Source organism: Vicia villosa, linkage group LG7, assembly GCF_029867415.1.
Source record: "Vicia villosa cultivar HV-30 ecotype Madison, WI linkage group LG7, Vvil1.0, whole genome shotgun sequence".
NCBI classification, from domain to species: domain Eukaryota; kingdom Viridiplantae; phylum Streptophyta; class Magnoliopsida; order Fabales; family Fabaceae; genus Vicia; species Vicia villosa.
The window spans coordinates 76830026-76846929 of record NC_081186.1 but is presented as its reverse complement, the minus strand read 5'-3'; the positions used below and the strand labels follow the sequence as shown (position 1 = coordinate 76846929).

The 16904-nt window shown below is 32.6% G+C and overlaps 1 protein-coding gene across 1 annotated transcript; it reads left to right on the top strand.

Annotated features, from left to right (window-relative positions):
* The first annotated feature begins 7624 nt into the window (after positions 1-7624).
* LOC131620885 (receptor protein kinase TMK1) lies at positions 7625-11334 on the top strand. Its single transcript, XM_058892067.1, has 2 exons — positions 7625-10145; positions 10616-11334. The coding sequence occupies exons 1-2, from the start codon at positions 7625-7627 to the stop codon at positions 11146-11148; spliced, it is 3054 nt and encodes a 1017-aa protein (XP_058748050.1). The 3' UTR covers positions 11149-11334.
* Positions 11335-16904: the final 5570 nt, after the last annotated feature.

The following is a 16904-nucleotide window of genomic DNA, read 5'->3' as shown; positions in this document are numbered from 1 at the left end:
CTGTCTTATTTTTTGCTTTGGTTCAACTCCCTCAGTACTTTGATCTAGCTTTGGCTATGTTTCGAAAGGTTCCTCAGCGCAGCTACAAAGTGTTTTTTCATGAGATGCACTATCATTAGTCTAAGTCACTGTTGTTCTTTCATAAGTAGTAATCAAATTCTTTAGACAATTGGTTGGTAATAGATAATTGCTATGAAGCACTTTTAGTTCTTAGTGTGCACTCACTTTAATCCATTACCATTTGGTGTATATTTAATTGACATTACAGGAATATTATTTCATAATTTCATCTTAATCCATTACCATTTAGTGTAGTCAACAAAGACTAATCAATTTATTTGATCTATTTTATTATTATTTTATTTCCTATCATTAAATATCATAAGAGTCATTTGTTTGTGGTAGAAAATAGTTTTTTTTACCAAAGAAAACTCAACTTCTTTCATTCAATAAAATGGAATCAATACAACGAGGTATATAACTAATATAGCTACGTCTAGACCAAGAATTGGCCGCCTTTGATAAACAATGAGCAACTATATTCGCTTGACGCTTAACAAACTCTACCTCAAAGTTTGGGAAATTACGTAACAAAGGCTTAATAGAACGAATAATAAAATTAAATTTGGAACCACATATATTGTTTGCGTGGATTGCTTGCACCACTTGTTGCGAATCACTCGCGAACACAAGATGAAGTGCTAAAGACGAATAATAAGTTTATATTTGAGTTAACGCATTTATAAGTAATAATTTTTGTTTACAATAATTTTTTGTTATATTTTATTTGTTGCAGTTTAAATAAATTTATTATCTAATTAAATTGCATATGTAATTAATTTAAATAATTATATTAAAGAAAACCAATCTGTATATTTAATACTCACCTATTCTACCATCACTATAACCACAAATTAATGATATGTGTGATTTTTTTTGACTTAATTTTAGAGTAAGAAAATTATATCAATATGTGAATAAGTTTTTAAATTAATTTATTAATTTATAGTTATTTAAATCAATTTACGGGAAAAAGTTATTTATTCATTCAATTTTTTTATAAATAGTATGAAAACAAAAATAAACTTTAGGTTTAATTGCAACTTTAGTCCTCCTATATAGAAATAAAATGTAATATTGATCATTTTTAACGAATATTGAATAATAACGGGAACATGAAGTTACAGATCAAAATATTGAATATTAACCAAAACATGAAGTTACTAATCAAAATATTGAATATTAACGAAAACATGAAGTTACTGGTCAAAATATTGTATATTAACGGGAACATGAAATTATTGATCAAACTATTGAATATTAACAAGAACATGGAATTATTAATTAAAATATTGAATATTAACGGGAAGCGATGTTAATATGTTGAAAGTAAATGTGACTAAGTTTAGTGCATTGGACAATCGACATTGTGTTGTGTATTCTTTATGCATGAACATGAAGTTACTGATCAAAATATTAATACTAACGGAAACATGAAATTACTGATCAAAATATTGAATAATAACAAGAACATAAAGTTATAGATCAAAATATTGAATATTAACAAAAACATGAAGTTACTGATCAAAATATTGAATTTTAACGAAAACATGAAGTTACTGATCAAAATATTGTATATTACCGGGAACATGAAGTAATTAAAATATTGAATATTAACGGGAAGCGCTGTTAATATGTTTAAACAATGTATGGTCATGTTCTTGTTCAACCTTCAGTTATATGGGCCTTTCAACAAATAGTCCATTCATTTTATAGGTTATAATCCATTCATTTTCTTTACACATATTATTTTTCAATGAACCTATACATTTCTTAAATGCAATCTTAATTGTATTATTCAATTTACAACAATATCAATATTATTTTCTTAATTTCTTTTTATTTTTACTATTCGATTTTTATTACATTATTATTTTTCCAACTTTTCTTCTAAATCAATTTTTTTTATTAATACCTTTTATTTAGCTCATTCCAAATGTGCAAAACCGACGGGTACACGTGCGAACGCACAAGTATCACACTAGTTTTAAACTAAAAACTTGAAACAATTTTGACGAGTCGAGAGGAGTATAATTTGAAAAAGTATTTTCTCACTTTTAAAGTAAGCCCAAATCAGTGTTTTAAAAATCGGACCGGTCATCAAACCGGTGAGGGTATTGGATCACTAGTTCATTGGTTGAACTAGTGGATCACTGGTCGAACCGCATGACTAAATCGGATTAAATCGGATAACTCGGTTGAATAAACCGGTCTCTATTGCAATACTATATATTTATTAAATCGGTCGAACCAGATGACTTAGTCTCTAAAAATATCACAGCACCTACAAATTTTACAATTTTAAAATATCATAATTTCACATGTTTATTTTTTACATTCAAATTCTAAATATAATCACCACTCACAACAAAATTATACAAAATATAAATTTAAATAAATTTTAAACCAAGTCTAATTACAAACAAGGGAAAACTTGTTCCAAATAAGGTTTGAATAAAGTCTAATTATATTTTAATTATATGTTTTATAAAAAAATCATGAAAACGGCGTCGTTTTGTGCGAAAAAAAAAAGAGTATGCATTTGAACCATCGGTTTTCTAAAACCGCCGGTTCACTGGTTTTTTCTGGTTTTAACCGATTTTGGTCGGTTCTTACCGGTTCAATAGCATATCTGGTCCAACAATCAGACCAGACCAGTGAGTCCTTCGGTTCCCGGTCTGACCGGTCCGACCGGCTGATTCAGTCCGGTTTTTAAAACATTGGCCCAAATTTCTAAAATAATTTTATTTTCACATATTTTCTTATAAAATATATGAAATGTAAATTACATTTGATATTTTTAACGTAAAAACAAAAAATGTGAAATTTTCTACATATTATTACTAATAATCCAATATATTGAAATTTTGGAACACTTTCATAAGTTTTTTTCTACGGTAACAAATGTAATTCATTTCATTCATAACATTAGTAAGATGACATAAGATCATGATTTTGGGAGCTAGCGTAAGATAATGATGCGCCTGCTAAGAAATGGGCAACACTATTTATTGTCTCCTAATTAAATTTATCTTAAAATTTGATAAATGTATAGAGAATCTTTACAAATCTCAAAGATGGCGTAAAAAATGGTGTTGGTGTTGAGCCTCATAACGATGTCGCCAACCAGTTGCTTACAATCAAGTTTTATAGACACATTGGATAATGTCATACTTCCTAGCCATTTAATCGCTTCTTTTAAATCCCTCGCTTATGCTTCATGAGTTTGTGGTAATCCTCAATACAATGTTGTCATATCTTTTATATATTCATCGTGTTGTCCTCTGAAGCATATTCTCAATCAATAACATCTTTGCTTCTTGAAAATTGTCGCATCAACATTACACTTTAATGCCCTTATTTCTAGATTCTGCTACCTGTAATGCTCCTGGTTAGCTGTTTAACTTCCTTGTTGCATCGCATGGTCCATGCGTCCCTCATTGGCTCGTGCTTGTTGCCAATGCAATAAAGATTCCAGCGCCATATGCATAGTCACGCGTGCATTCATCATGATCTCGTTCCATAACTTATCATTCCATCACTTCCATATACCCCATAGGGTCATGACAAAAGAGAGAGTTTGATGGTTCTTTAATTGTTCGAGTAGTTGAAAAAATAAGGCAACAAAGTCGTCTACAACCTCTAAATTTTCACTATTGACGTGCCAAAGTCCAGCTTATTCGCACATCAGTTTAAACTCGTCACACACAAAAATAAACATATCAATCATTTACATATGACCACTCACATGACACACATCGATCGCCATATTGCATTCCTCGACTTTGAAGTCGATATCGCATTGGTAAACGACTGCATGCTGCCCTCCATAAGAACACCTTCACCTTTTGGGGTATTTTGATGCTCCAACGCTTCTTCCAATTTCCTTTGATATGAAAGTTGATGTTATCCATTAGCCTTTCAATGATATACCAACTATTGGAGTTGACGCTATAATCACCATGAAGAGGGAAATGCCAAAAACGTTCATCTCTTTCTACTTCTTCTATAATAGGTAATGCTAATATGCATTGTGCACCTCGTTGATTAAAAAGAAGGTTGATTATTTCTTATGTCTATCCATGAATTCCAGAATCAATTAAATCACTTACTCATATATTTTTCGTCCTCATAACCATGGGGCTCGTAATCATGCCTCTGATAACTACCTATGAAGCGTTGATACTATGCCAAACAAAATTAAGGTTATGCCCTAAACTTACATTCACAAACATCCCCCTTGGGAAATATCTAGCATTGAAGACTCGAGCAACGATAGTATCTCTATTAGTTTCTAGACGCCAACCTTACTTCCCTAGCTTAGCCAAATTAAACTCTTGCATATTTTAAAAACCCATGTCTCTGTGTTCCTTTTGTATGGACATTTTTTCCCACCTTAACTAGTTTATTCCTTTCTCATTTTGACGGTTTGACCCTAACAAAATGAATTCATTAATATTTTGTCTATTTCATCACCTATGGTCACCGGTAGTAAGAATGAACTCATACAATATTCCAGGATTGATTGTGCAACAGATTTTGTAAGTACCTCTCTTTCCGCTTTTGACAAATGTTTTTCTTTCCAGCTTTGAGTTCTTTTACATCTGCGACCGTGAATGTGGTTAAAGACTGATTTCTTCTTTCTACCAACCATCAAAGGCATGTCTAAGTATTTGCCATGTCTGATGTTTGTTGTTACTTGTAGGATACCTTTGACCAATTCCTTCGCGACTTAATCTATGTTTGAGCTAAAGAAAATCTCCGACTTTTGTAAATTAATGGATTGTCTTGATGCCTCCTCGTATTTTTTAAGAGTATCTGCTAACATTTTTTCCTCCTTTTCATTTTCTCAGCAAAACAAAAAATAATCATCAACAAATAACAAGTGTGTAAGAAGCGGAGCTTCTCTACACACTTTGACATAGTGGAATCACAAATCCAGCTGTAAAGTTCCCAACGGTCATGGTGGAAATGGTAGATAACAAGTACAAATAAGACCGTCCTTACTCCACACTATAAGAGTAGAGGTCATAATTTACGTTTGTATTTTTATGCTCACCATCACATGCAAGCCATTCTTGATCTTTGTCTTCTGTGTCTTTAGAGGCTTTTGATTGTATGTGGAAGGAGCAGAATTTGAGTCTTCTTAACCTAAGTTTTTTGAGTCTTCAGAATTTGTTTTTGAGTCTTCTTAACCTAAGTCTTTTGAGTCTTCAGAATCTGTTCAACAGAACCTTGTCTTCAGAGTCTCCAGCACTTGGTCTTCAGAAGTAATGTCTTCAGATCTTCAGAACATGTTCAACAGAACCATGTCTTTAACATCTTTGGAACTCGAAACAACAGAAGTAAAGCTTTAGAAAGCCTCCAAAGCTCCCTTATAAAAGTCACAATCAGAAGCTATTATACTAATGTTCTTTAGAATGTTGCAGAAGTAGCATTTAGAATATTGACTTCCTTTGTAACACACCATAGGTATTCTTCCAAAGTGTTGAGTTTAGAATCTGATGAGCACACACGCCTTCTTATCAGAGTCAAAACCTGTTTAGCAAAAGCTACACACTATACATAAATCATTAGAGTACACAGTTGTTCTCTAAGAAACTATGTAAAGGTATCACCAAAACTCAAGGCCAGATGCATAACCAGTTTTGTTCTTACAGTTATTGTTAAAAATATTACAACTTAAATACAATTACATTCATGCTTTTCTAACAACATTAAACATTTTAAACATAACTGTATTGAAGAAAATAATTTTAGCAAATACTAAAGAAGAAATTACATTAAGGAACAAACTTTAGTCAAAACATTTCTCAGCTCTTGCAATCAATCATGGAGAATGGTTTTACTGTTGTTGATTTCATCTCGGTGGAAAAGCCAACCAAAGTGAAAAGTCGAGGATTTCACCTTAATGAACCAACTAAGAAAAAAAGTGACAAATATTTCATTCACCCTTCTTTACCTCGTCCACCAAACCAGATTAAAAAACTCTATTTTAACCAAAATAAAAACCCCTTTTCGTAATAATACTTATACGAGAAAAATATAACAAAACTTGTTTGATATCCACTCAATCAGCTCTACTCAACTCTTAGCTAATGTGTTGAATAAATCTTTTGATCCGATTCATAGCTTCATTTTCAAGATGGACTTAATTTTCATATATGCTTCATTTTCAAGTTGGACTTTATTTTCATCTATGCTCCAACTTGTGAAAAATATTAAATCATAATTAATTTAGTGTCACTTTAATTAGTTATACCATACTCTCATTTTGACTTTTGCTTAGTTAGCAAAACTCACATGCACTAGATTAATTCTTTATTTGTTACAATCATTTAGGTTTATTTTATTATATAAACTGATTAATTTTTTAATATTATATTCAATCCATTTATTTAATAATAAGTCTTTACATATTAAGTGAGGGAGATATAGTTCAATTCAAGTAATAAATGCTAGCTCAATTGGTAATAATTATATTTATATTAATGTAAATAAATTGTTGATTTACAAAATAATAATTTAAATGAAAAAATATTCCTTACATATTTGATTTATATAATCTTTCTACTTAAGATTAACACATGCACTACAAACTAGTTTATCGGTTACTTGCTATTTTTTATAAAAGTATAGTAAAGATTTGTATTTGAAAAAGCTTATGCAAACCAATTATTGAGTCGGGATGCTTCTTTCCACTTTGAGTTTACTTCACAAATTTTATAATATCTTTTAAATTTTAATTGTCAACCAATATGTGTATCCAACTAAACATATTTTTAATTTAAAAATACTGATATGATATAATAAAAAGATATTATAATTTTAATGGATAATGGTATAAAATTAATTTATACCGAGAGTACATTACTTTTAATCTCATATTAAAAGCAAAATCAACTTTAAAACTAAAATAAATACAGCAAGTAAAACATATTTATGTGCAGTAAGAAAAACAATAATAATTTTTTACCATTCTAAGATTCTCAAAAGTCAGTTAAATTAAAATTTACATTTTTTACCAAGAAAATGACATTTTTTCAATTTTTTTTTTTAAACACGAGCACCATTAAATTTGTTTTACTCAAGCATAGTTAATTAATAAGATATATTAAAATTATATTTGGTAGACAATTTTCAAGTAGAAAAACTCTAAACTGGACCTTTATATTATTAAGTGATGTATTACATCATATAATTAAATAATTCATATACTTTTTTTTTGACGAAATAATTCATATATTTTATTACTAAAAAAAAACTCACAGCTTTTTGATTTTATGATATAGTACTAAATTTTAAGCAATCATTACTTTATATATTTCCTTTTGCTGTATGGGTTAATTGATTACCAGGCAACAAGTATTATTTATTTATTTATGTACAACTGTTACTTCTATAAAAAAAACTGTTACTTCTATAAATAAAATACATTCAAATTTTTTAAAGAAAAATATCTAAAGTAGAATATTTTAGCGAATTTCCAGAAACTAATGAGCTGTAAATGTTTAAATTCTTCAGTTTCATGCATATATAAAAAAACTAAAAATTAAAAATGAAGATGAGGAGGAGAAGAAGGTGGCCCATACATACCAGAATCATACACACACACATGACAGTACATAACAGAACAGCCTCTCAAACTTTCTTCATATCCATGGACCCCACCTGCATGTGCATTACTTCTCCTCACTCTTCTTTAAACTTAACTAACCAAAAACAAAACAAAACTAAACACCACCTTCTTCTTTTCTCTTCTCTTCTCTCCCACAACATCAACATGAAGAAAAACATCATAGTACTAAACCCTCTAACTTTCTTTTTGTTCCTCTTCTTTGTTACTCTCTTCACTCACTCCCAAAACGACGACGCTTTGGTTATGCTCTCTCTTAAAAAATCTATCAACCCGCCCGGTTGGTCCGACCCGGATCCATGTAAATGGACCCACGTTTCATGCTCCGACGACAACCGCGTTACTCGAATCCAAATCGGTCGTCAGAATCTCCGAGGCACACTCCCGAGGAATCTAAACAACTTAACCGAGTTACAACACTTGGAGCTTCAGTTCAACAATTTCTCGGGTCCTCTTCCGAGCTTAAACGGGTTAAGCTCTCTTCAGGTTTTCATGGCGAGTAGTAACGGTTTTACTTTGATTCCCGGTGATTTTTTTACTGGTTTGTCTCAGCTTGTTTCTGTGGAGATCGATGATAATCCTTTTGAGCCTTGGGAGATTCCTCTGTCTCTTAAAGATGCTTCTTCGCTTCAGAACTTTTCTGCTAATAATGCTAATGTTAAGGGTAAGTTACCGGATTTTTTTGGTGACGAGGTTTTTCCTGTTCTGACCCTTTTGCATTTGGCTTTCAATAAGCTTGAGGGTGTGTTGCCCAAGAGCTTTTCTGGTTTAAAGGTTGAGTCTTTGTGGTTGAATGGTCAGAAGAGTGATGGTAAGCTTACTGGGTCGGTTGAGGTTTTGCAGAATATGACTTCTTTGACTGAGGTTTGGTTGCATTCTAATGCTTTTGATGGTCCTTTACCTGGTTTTGAAGGGTTGAAAGATTTAGAGGTTTTGAGTTTAAGGGATAACTCTTTCACTGGTGTTGTTCCTAGTTCATTGGTTAGCTTGAAGTCGCTTAAAGTTGTGAACTTGACTAATAACTATTTTCAAGGTCCAGTGCCTGTTTTTGGTGCTGGGGTTGAGGTTGATAATGTTAAGGATTCTAATAGCTTTTGTTTGTCTAGTCCCGGTGATTGTGATCCTAGGGTGCAGGTGCTTCTTTCTATTGTTGGGGCTATGGGTTATCCTTTGAAGTTTGCGGAGAGTTGGAAGGGGAATGATCCTTGTGTTAATTGGATTGGGATTACTTGTAGTGATGGGAACATTAGTGTTGTTAATTTTCAAAAGATGGGTCTTAGTGGTGTGATATCTCCCGAGTTTGCTAAGCTTAAGTCGCTGCAAAGACTCATTCTTTCGGATAACAATATCACTGGTGTCATTCCTAATGAGCTTACTACTTTGCCTATGCTAACTCAATTGAATGTTGCGAACAATCATCTCTATGGAAAAACACCTAGTTTTAAGAAGAATGTAATTGTGACTACTAGTGGGAACATTGATATGGGGAAGGATAAGAACAGCCTTTCACCTCAGGGTTCAATGTCTCCTAATGGTACCGATGCGAATGGAGGAAATGGTGAGAGTTCTGGAAATGGCGGCAAAAAGTCTTCTTCTCATGTAGGATTGATTGTGTTTGCTGTGGTTGGTGCTGTTTTTGTGGTCTCTTTGATTGGTTTCTTTGTTTTCTGCTTGCTAAGGATGAAGCAAAAGAAGTTAAGTAGGGTTCAGAGTCCGAATGCACTAGTTATTCACCCTCGGCATTCTGGGTCAGATAACGAAAGTGTGAAGATAACAGTTGCAGGTTCGAGTGTCAGTGTTGGAGGTGTGAGTGAAGGCCATGCCGTACCAAACAGTGAGATGGGAGATATTCAAATGGTTGAAGCGGGAAACATGGTCATTTCAATACAGGTTTTAAGGAGTGTCACAAACAATTTCAGTGAGAAAAATATATTGGGACAAGGAGGTTTTGGGACGGTTTATAAAGGTGAACTCCATGATGGTACAAGAATTGCAGTGAAAAGAATGGAGTGTGGGGCAATAGCCGGAAAGGGTGCGTCAGAATTTAAGTCTGAAATTGCTGTTTTGACAAAGGTTCGTCATCGACATCTCGTTGCTCTTCTCGGGTACTGCTTGGATGGGAATGAGAAGCTTCTTGTGTACGAGTACATGCCTCAGGGGACCCTAAGTAGGTATATTTTTAATTGGCCGGATGAAGGACTCGAACCACTTGCGTGGAATAGGAGATTGATCATTGCCTTAGATGTCGCAAGGGGTGTGGAGTACCTTCATAGCTTGGCTCATCAAAGCTTCATACACAGAGATTTAAAACCTTCAAACATTCTCCTTGGAGATGATATGAGGGCAAAGGTCGCAGATTTTGGTCTAGTGCGTCTCGCTCCAGAAGGAAAAGCATCAATTGAAACAAGAATTGCAGGAACTTTTGGATATTTAGCTCCGGAATATGCAGGTATGTTATTTTAGTTCTATTTCTTTCCTTTGCCTCGCTTGTTCTCTGTGTTCTATGCCATTTTTAATCAGTAATACTAATACCGAATAAAAAGTAGAGATAATCAAGACCTTGATCAATATATTGACTTGGTTTGAATGTAGCTACATAACTAAGAAAGTTAAACAAACCTTTCATTACAACTTCATGCTGTTTATAGTAAGTCAATAATGTAACTTGTGTCCAAAAATGCTGTTCATATTCAATTTGTAAAAACGGTTATGTGTGTCTTCGGGGGAACTAACATGCTTTCCCTTCGATTGTGACCGTGTGGTGTATTTTGATTGAACGGTTGTGTCATCTAACTTTTATTTGTTTGTTTGATAGTATAAAGATTCTGAATGCTTATGTTTGATTTTGCTCATTCTTGGATGTTTGATTTTTTGGAAAATGTCTCTAACACTGACTTGCAAACGGCTATCTGCTTGCAGTTACCGGCCGTGTGACAACAAAAGTGGACGTGTTCAGCTTTGGAGTAATACTAATGGAGCTGATAACTGGAAGAAAAGCACTTGACGAGAGCCAACCTGAGGATAGCATGCACCTTGTAGCATGGTTCCGAAGAATGTACTTAGATAAGGACACATTCCGCAAGTCCATCGACCCCACAATTGACATCAACGAGGAAACACTTGCTAGTATTCACACTGTAGCAGAGTTAGCTGGTCACTGCAGTGCAAGGGAGCCATATCAAAGACCAGACATGGGACACGCAGTTAACGTGCTTTCGTCTCTTGTTGAACAATGGAAACCGTCTGATTCGAATTCTGAAGATATATACGGTATCGACCTTGACTTGTCTTTACCGCAAGCACTCAAGAAATGGCAGGCTTATGAAGGTGCAAGTCAACTGGAGTCGACGTCTTCCTCTTCGCTTCTTCCAAGTTTGGATAACACGCAAACAAGTATACCTACTCGCCCATATGGATTTGCCGACTCTTTCACGTCGGCAGATGGGAGGTGATCATGTTTGATTTTGTACATAATTTGTAATTGTATGGTGGTTCTTTCGCGTGTAGTGTGATTCTAATTGCTTTGTTGTGATGTTTTTTTTTCTACGTGGAACTTGATTATCACTTTTCATGGTGTAGTTTTCTTCCATGATTAATTTTATACTCTCTGTAGCACTTTAAGGAGTTTTGCTGACAAACTGAATATTTGTTTCATGTTTCAGTTAATTTTTGATGTGTAGCTGAGGCTACTAATTTGATTAATTCATTTCAATTATGTTTCATTAATTCTATCGAGCCAGTTACAAGCTTTTGTAGATGACAATTGAGTCATAGGGATCAATAAACCACCATTTTTATTTGTTCTGGTACACCAAAATAGTCTCATATTGTTGTAGAGTTGAGATTAATGATAGATTATATTCGTCAAATATACTCCTTAGTCTAACAAACCGTGACTAAAGTAGTAACCGTTTTTTTCAAAAGATAAAACTGTGACAATTCGTCAATTATACTCCTTCGTCAATTATACTCTTTAGTCTGACAAACAATGACTAAAGTAGTAACCGTCTTTTTCAAAGGATATAATCGTGACAATTCAACCAGACGTCTTTTTTAAAAGACAAAAACTGTGACCAAAGTAGTTTTAAATATACTCCTTAGTCTAACAAACTCTGACCAAAGTAGTAACCGTCTTTTTTAAAGGATGAAACTATGACAATTCAACTAGACGTCTTTTCTAAAAAGTAAAACTGTGACTAAGTAGTTTCTAATAGACTAAATAAAATTCATCATCATAGCATATAGAATTCAAGAAGAAAGAAGTTTATATATTTTTTAGTTGCATTCATATTTTTTAGTTGCATCTTACTCTTGTTTGCTTAAATTTTTGGAGAATGTTTTTAAGTTAGTCATGGTTTAGCCATGTAAAAGTAAATAAAATTCCTTTTTAATTTAGTCGTAATTTAACTGTGACAAATATTTTAAAAAATTTTATTTAATCAAATTCAATTATGAGATAAATATTTTATGAGATTTTATTTAATCAAGTTTACGGTTAATAACAAACATTTTATAAGGTTTTATTTAATCAAATTTAATTGTGATAAATTATAGACTCCATCTTAAAGACGGTCTTGATCCTATGTTTAATAATTTAAAAAGTTTCATATGTAAAAAAAAAAAAAGTTAGTTAGTCCAAACTGTATAATTAACTAGTTTGAAAATCTACTCATTATAAGTGATTCATTGAAAGCAAAAGTGCTTTAATATAAAGCTATGAGAAGGGATATGGTTACTACAAGGCGGAAGGTTGGCATCATATCAATGTTTTGAGGAATCTGCAATGCATGATCCATTTTGGATTAGCATGAATTTATGAAATAGACAAAATGGACAGGTGAGGAAGTAGTTAAAGAAGGAATCAAATATAATTTGCTGTTGCCTATCTTCTTGTGAAAAAAAGGAGACAAAATGGCAAAATGCATGTGCAAGTTAAGCCAAAAGATGTGCATGTGCTAACCTTTCCAACTGGCTTCCAATACTCACTTTATTCTTATCTTTTAAGTTCAAACATTATAAAAAGTTGAATGCACCAATCCATAAATTAAACATCCTTTCCAACCTTTGGAGATACTTCAAAGTTAACACCTGACCACATAAAATATACAACTATGTTTACTATTGGATGATGTGGTATGTGATGTTGATGATGTAATAAGTTATTTGTTGATTCAGCAATGTCTGTATAACAAAATACAAATTGCCAAATTTTAAAATAAAAATACATTACTAAATATCTCGTATGTTGGATTTCAAAAATTTTCATTTCTATATATTTAAGATGATTGAGTTCACTCATAATTACTTCATCTAAAAAGACAAAAGTGTATTTCAGTTAATAAATAAATAAATAAAACTATGTCAGTCACGTTTTATGTTAAGATAATTATATGGTCCAAACCTAATCATCCGTGAGAAATGCACTGATTGTAAAATTGACAAACAATGTTGCTAAACTGCTCATGTGCTTTCCGTAAAAAGACAACACAATGTAATCCTGTTCATAGATTTAGAGGTTTAATCTAACCAAAAACGCTCTTATATTTGGCAAATAAGTAAAGCATCTACATCAAAGTGCCCCACTGAAGTAGATCGTTATCTTGATTTCAATCATTGATGTTCATCTAATGGCCTTTTGTATCTCATGTCAGACCAATTAAAAATGGTTTTAATTGTTATCCTTATATAAGTGTGACTCTGAATCCTACCAAGGAGTTCATTCACACATGCGCTTGTAAATTTCACCTCTATCATTTTACTGACTTAAGTGTTGGAGTTATAACCTTGAAGAACCTCTTTCTCTAATCACCAGAGACATTTACTACCGTACAAGAAACCTTTTTCATGGTGGTCATCTTCAACCTATCATTCCTCTTCTGTTCTAGTATGAAATAATGACATCGTATGTAAGTACCGTGTCTTCTGAATCTCGTGAATTACCATCAAATTTTCTTGATCTCTTCCATTGTGTCACTACAAACGCTTAAGTTAACCTCCTTGCAATTGTTTCATGCAATCATCTCTAATAGTAGGATCTAAGGCAACTCAATCTATGACTCACCATTATGATGGAAGAATCTCTAAGCAACGTTGGGAATTTACAGTGCTAACGAACTAGCGACGAGCATCTATAGCTTAGTACAACATCAAAATGCAAATCTCCTCAACGAAAGGCTCCTTGACATCAAAGAGAATCAAAAGATAATTCATTTTCATATTGTAACTCAACTAGAGGTGGACCATGATCGGGTGATGAACTTTGATAAAAAGTTCTACTCCAGCAATAAGATTAGGTTTTGCCAACACTTTGGCAATCAAGTCAGTGACAATCGTAAGTGTGAGGTTTTTAGGTTAGAATTATGTGCACCTGAGATTGGTCAACTATATTTATTATAACTTGGCTTCTAGGTTTTTGAATACCGGAATCTTCCATTTGTCCTTGCTATCTCAAAAGACATGCTTCGAAAAGTCCTTTAGAATACAATATGACGATCTTTTGGGTCTTGCCAGTTATGATCTTGTATGATTCTTGGGCAGGTCCATCTTAAGGTTCTTTGGTGCGAAAACCTTATCTTTGGATATGCTTTATATATACAACCATGTAAGTTAATATTTTTCCTATGTTTATAACAAGTTAAAAGTGAAGCAGGAAAGCTGAACAACGCAGAAAACAAATACCCCCATAGATTGTCTCGTGGGAGTTACAAGAAACTTGAGAAAATAATGATTAATGAAAAAAGATAACAAATTAGAGATAAGGACTCCATGATTCGTGATCGCAACCCATATCCACCAGCACAATATGAGAAGTGGAAGAGGCTCGACAAAGACCAAATGGAGAGTACACTTCAAATGCCTCAAGAGCAGTCACTGAGAAAATTGTAAGTAGGATTTGTTGTGCGTATGTTATATGTTATTTAAATCACTTTGGTAGTTAACAATATATATCTTATCATAATGTGTAGGATTCATTGGGTGTGTCGGCATATGAAGGTTCTTTTGTTCCAAAACTATGACATGATATATTAATAGAAGCAATCGGAACAAAGAAGCATGGTGGACGTATCTGTGATGTTAGAGAAGGCATCAACTTGAGATTAACCATGGTACATCCAGAAAAAGCACCATGCAAACCTAAAAAGAAACAATTGAAGAGTTTGAGAAGAGGTTGGAAGTCAAAAGAAAAAATTTGAAGATGCGTTATCAGAGGACCAGGAAAATTATAGACAAAACGTGGAATACATGAAAGAATTATATGCGGTATGTCAGAATATTGTTTTATTTGAAATTTATGATATATATTGTGCTGATTTTGTTCTGTGTTTATGTTATTTTTTTATGCAGGAAATCAGTGGAACCGTCCAATAGTGTACAAATGAAGATGGCGATGATCAATTTCTTGAAAGAATTGTTGTATGTGGTGTAAGCACCAAAGGAAGTTGTTTAGCCGCCCCTACCGATATCCATAACGAGATCCATAATAAGTTATTGACTCCTTCTAAAGAATCGATGACCAAATTGTTATGTCACATTATGGGTAAGAAAGAACTAATTTCTCTTAAACTAGAACATGATTGAGAGTTAGAAACTTTCTATATCGATCCTAAAGATATAAGGGATTTGGTCTTTGGAAATGAGTAGCTGGACGTAGGGATACTACAAGTTTGGTGCACGTAAGTATATAATTGAATATCTCATTATGGTACATTTATCATTTTGTATAGAACTAATTCCTCACTTATTTTTTGATTTTTTTTAATCATTTAGGTACATTCATTGTGTTTGTATATAATTAAATAAATAAGATATTTATGAATTCTTGGATCTATTTAGTATTCGATCAAATAATTCTTCAAAAGCGAATGAAACATACATATCATCGTGTTTAGATAAGGGAAAAGACTGTTACTTAGCACCATTTATCCATTCGTGAGTAATTTTGAAATAGTGGTTTCTCTATTATAGTTAGTTTCCATGTTTTACCAAATACTAATTATGTATGCCCATGTTCATTCAGTAACCATTTTCAATTGATCATCATATCATTTTGGACGAATATGGTAATTATATTGTGTTCCTTACACAAACCACTTGAACCTAAGATGAAACAATTTATTTCTAGGTAAGTTTATGTTTATGATACTTTTAGTCACATTTTCTTTGACTTTGTAATTAGTTTAGCGTATAATATTTTTAGATTATTGTCAATATACAGGGTTGTGGAGCGACAATATTGTATGAACAACAATAGAAAAAATCTCGCATTTTATACGCCTTTGGTTTTCCACTCTCAAATTTCTAATTTTGCGGAGAGAATCCCAATTAGAACAAAGAACCATAAGGGTTTGTTTGGATAATTTAAAAATAATGGAGCAGAGCGGAACATAATCGAATGGAGTGGAATGAAACATAAAATTCGTTCTATTGTTTGGATATTTTACGACAATGTGGAATTAATATTCCATTCCACTATTTAGAAATTGGAAGGAGCGGAAAATATTACTCCCTCTGTCCCAAAATAAATGTCACATTTGGAAAAATTATTTGTCCCAAAATAAGTGTCGCTTTTAGTTTCCAATGCAACTTTAACTTTTATCTTCCAACTGTACCCTCTAATTAATACTCATAATTTAAATTTCTCTCACATTGCATTAATGATAATTAGATTACACCAATAACTAATAAGGATAATTTAGTAAAATTATCATTCTCTTTCTTTCCTTTATCATATTTTCTCAATCTGTGTGAAAGTGTCAACTATGACACTTATTTTGGGACGGAGAGAGTATAACTTTTTTAATTTATTTGTAACCTTTACTTCAAAAACAATTATATAGTTAATGAAAATAAAAATTTGGAGGACACAATTGTAATTGTGTTACTAAGTTATTCCATTCTATTGTATACACCCCAATTTGATTAGAATGAAAAATGGACTAATAATAATATTATGATATATTGGATGAAATGAGTTCCATCATATTCCGTTTCAGTTTTTGTAAAGTCAAACAATAGAACATGATACCATTCCATCATTTTTTATCAATCCAAATAGAACCTAAGAGAATAATAGAATATTACAACAACAATAGATATCTTCAAATTGATTTCTAATAGAATGTGATTTCCACACTATTCATTCAATCTCTCTCAAGATTTACAAAACCATGACCACATAATTATAGCGAAAGATGCATAGTGGATGGTG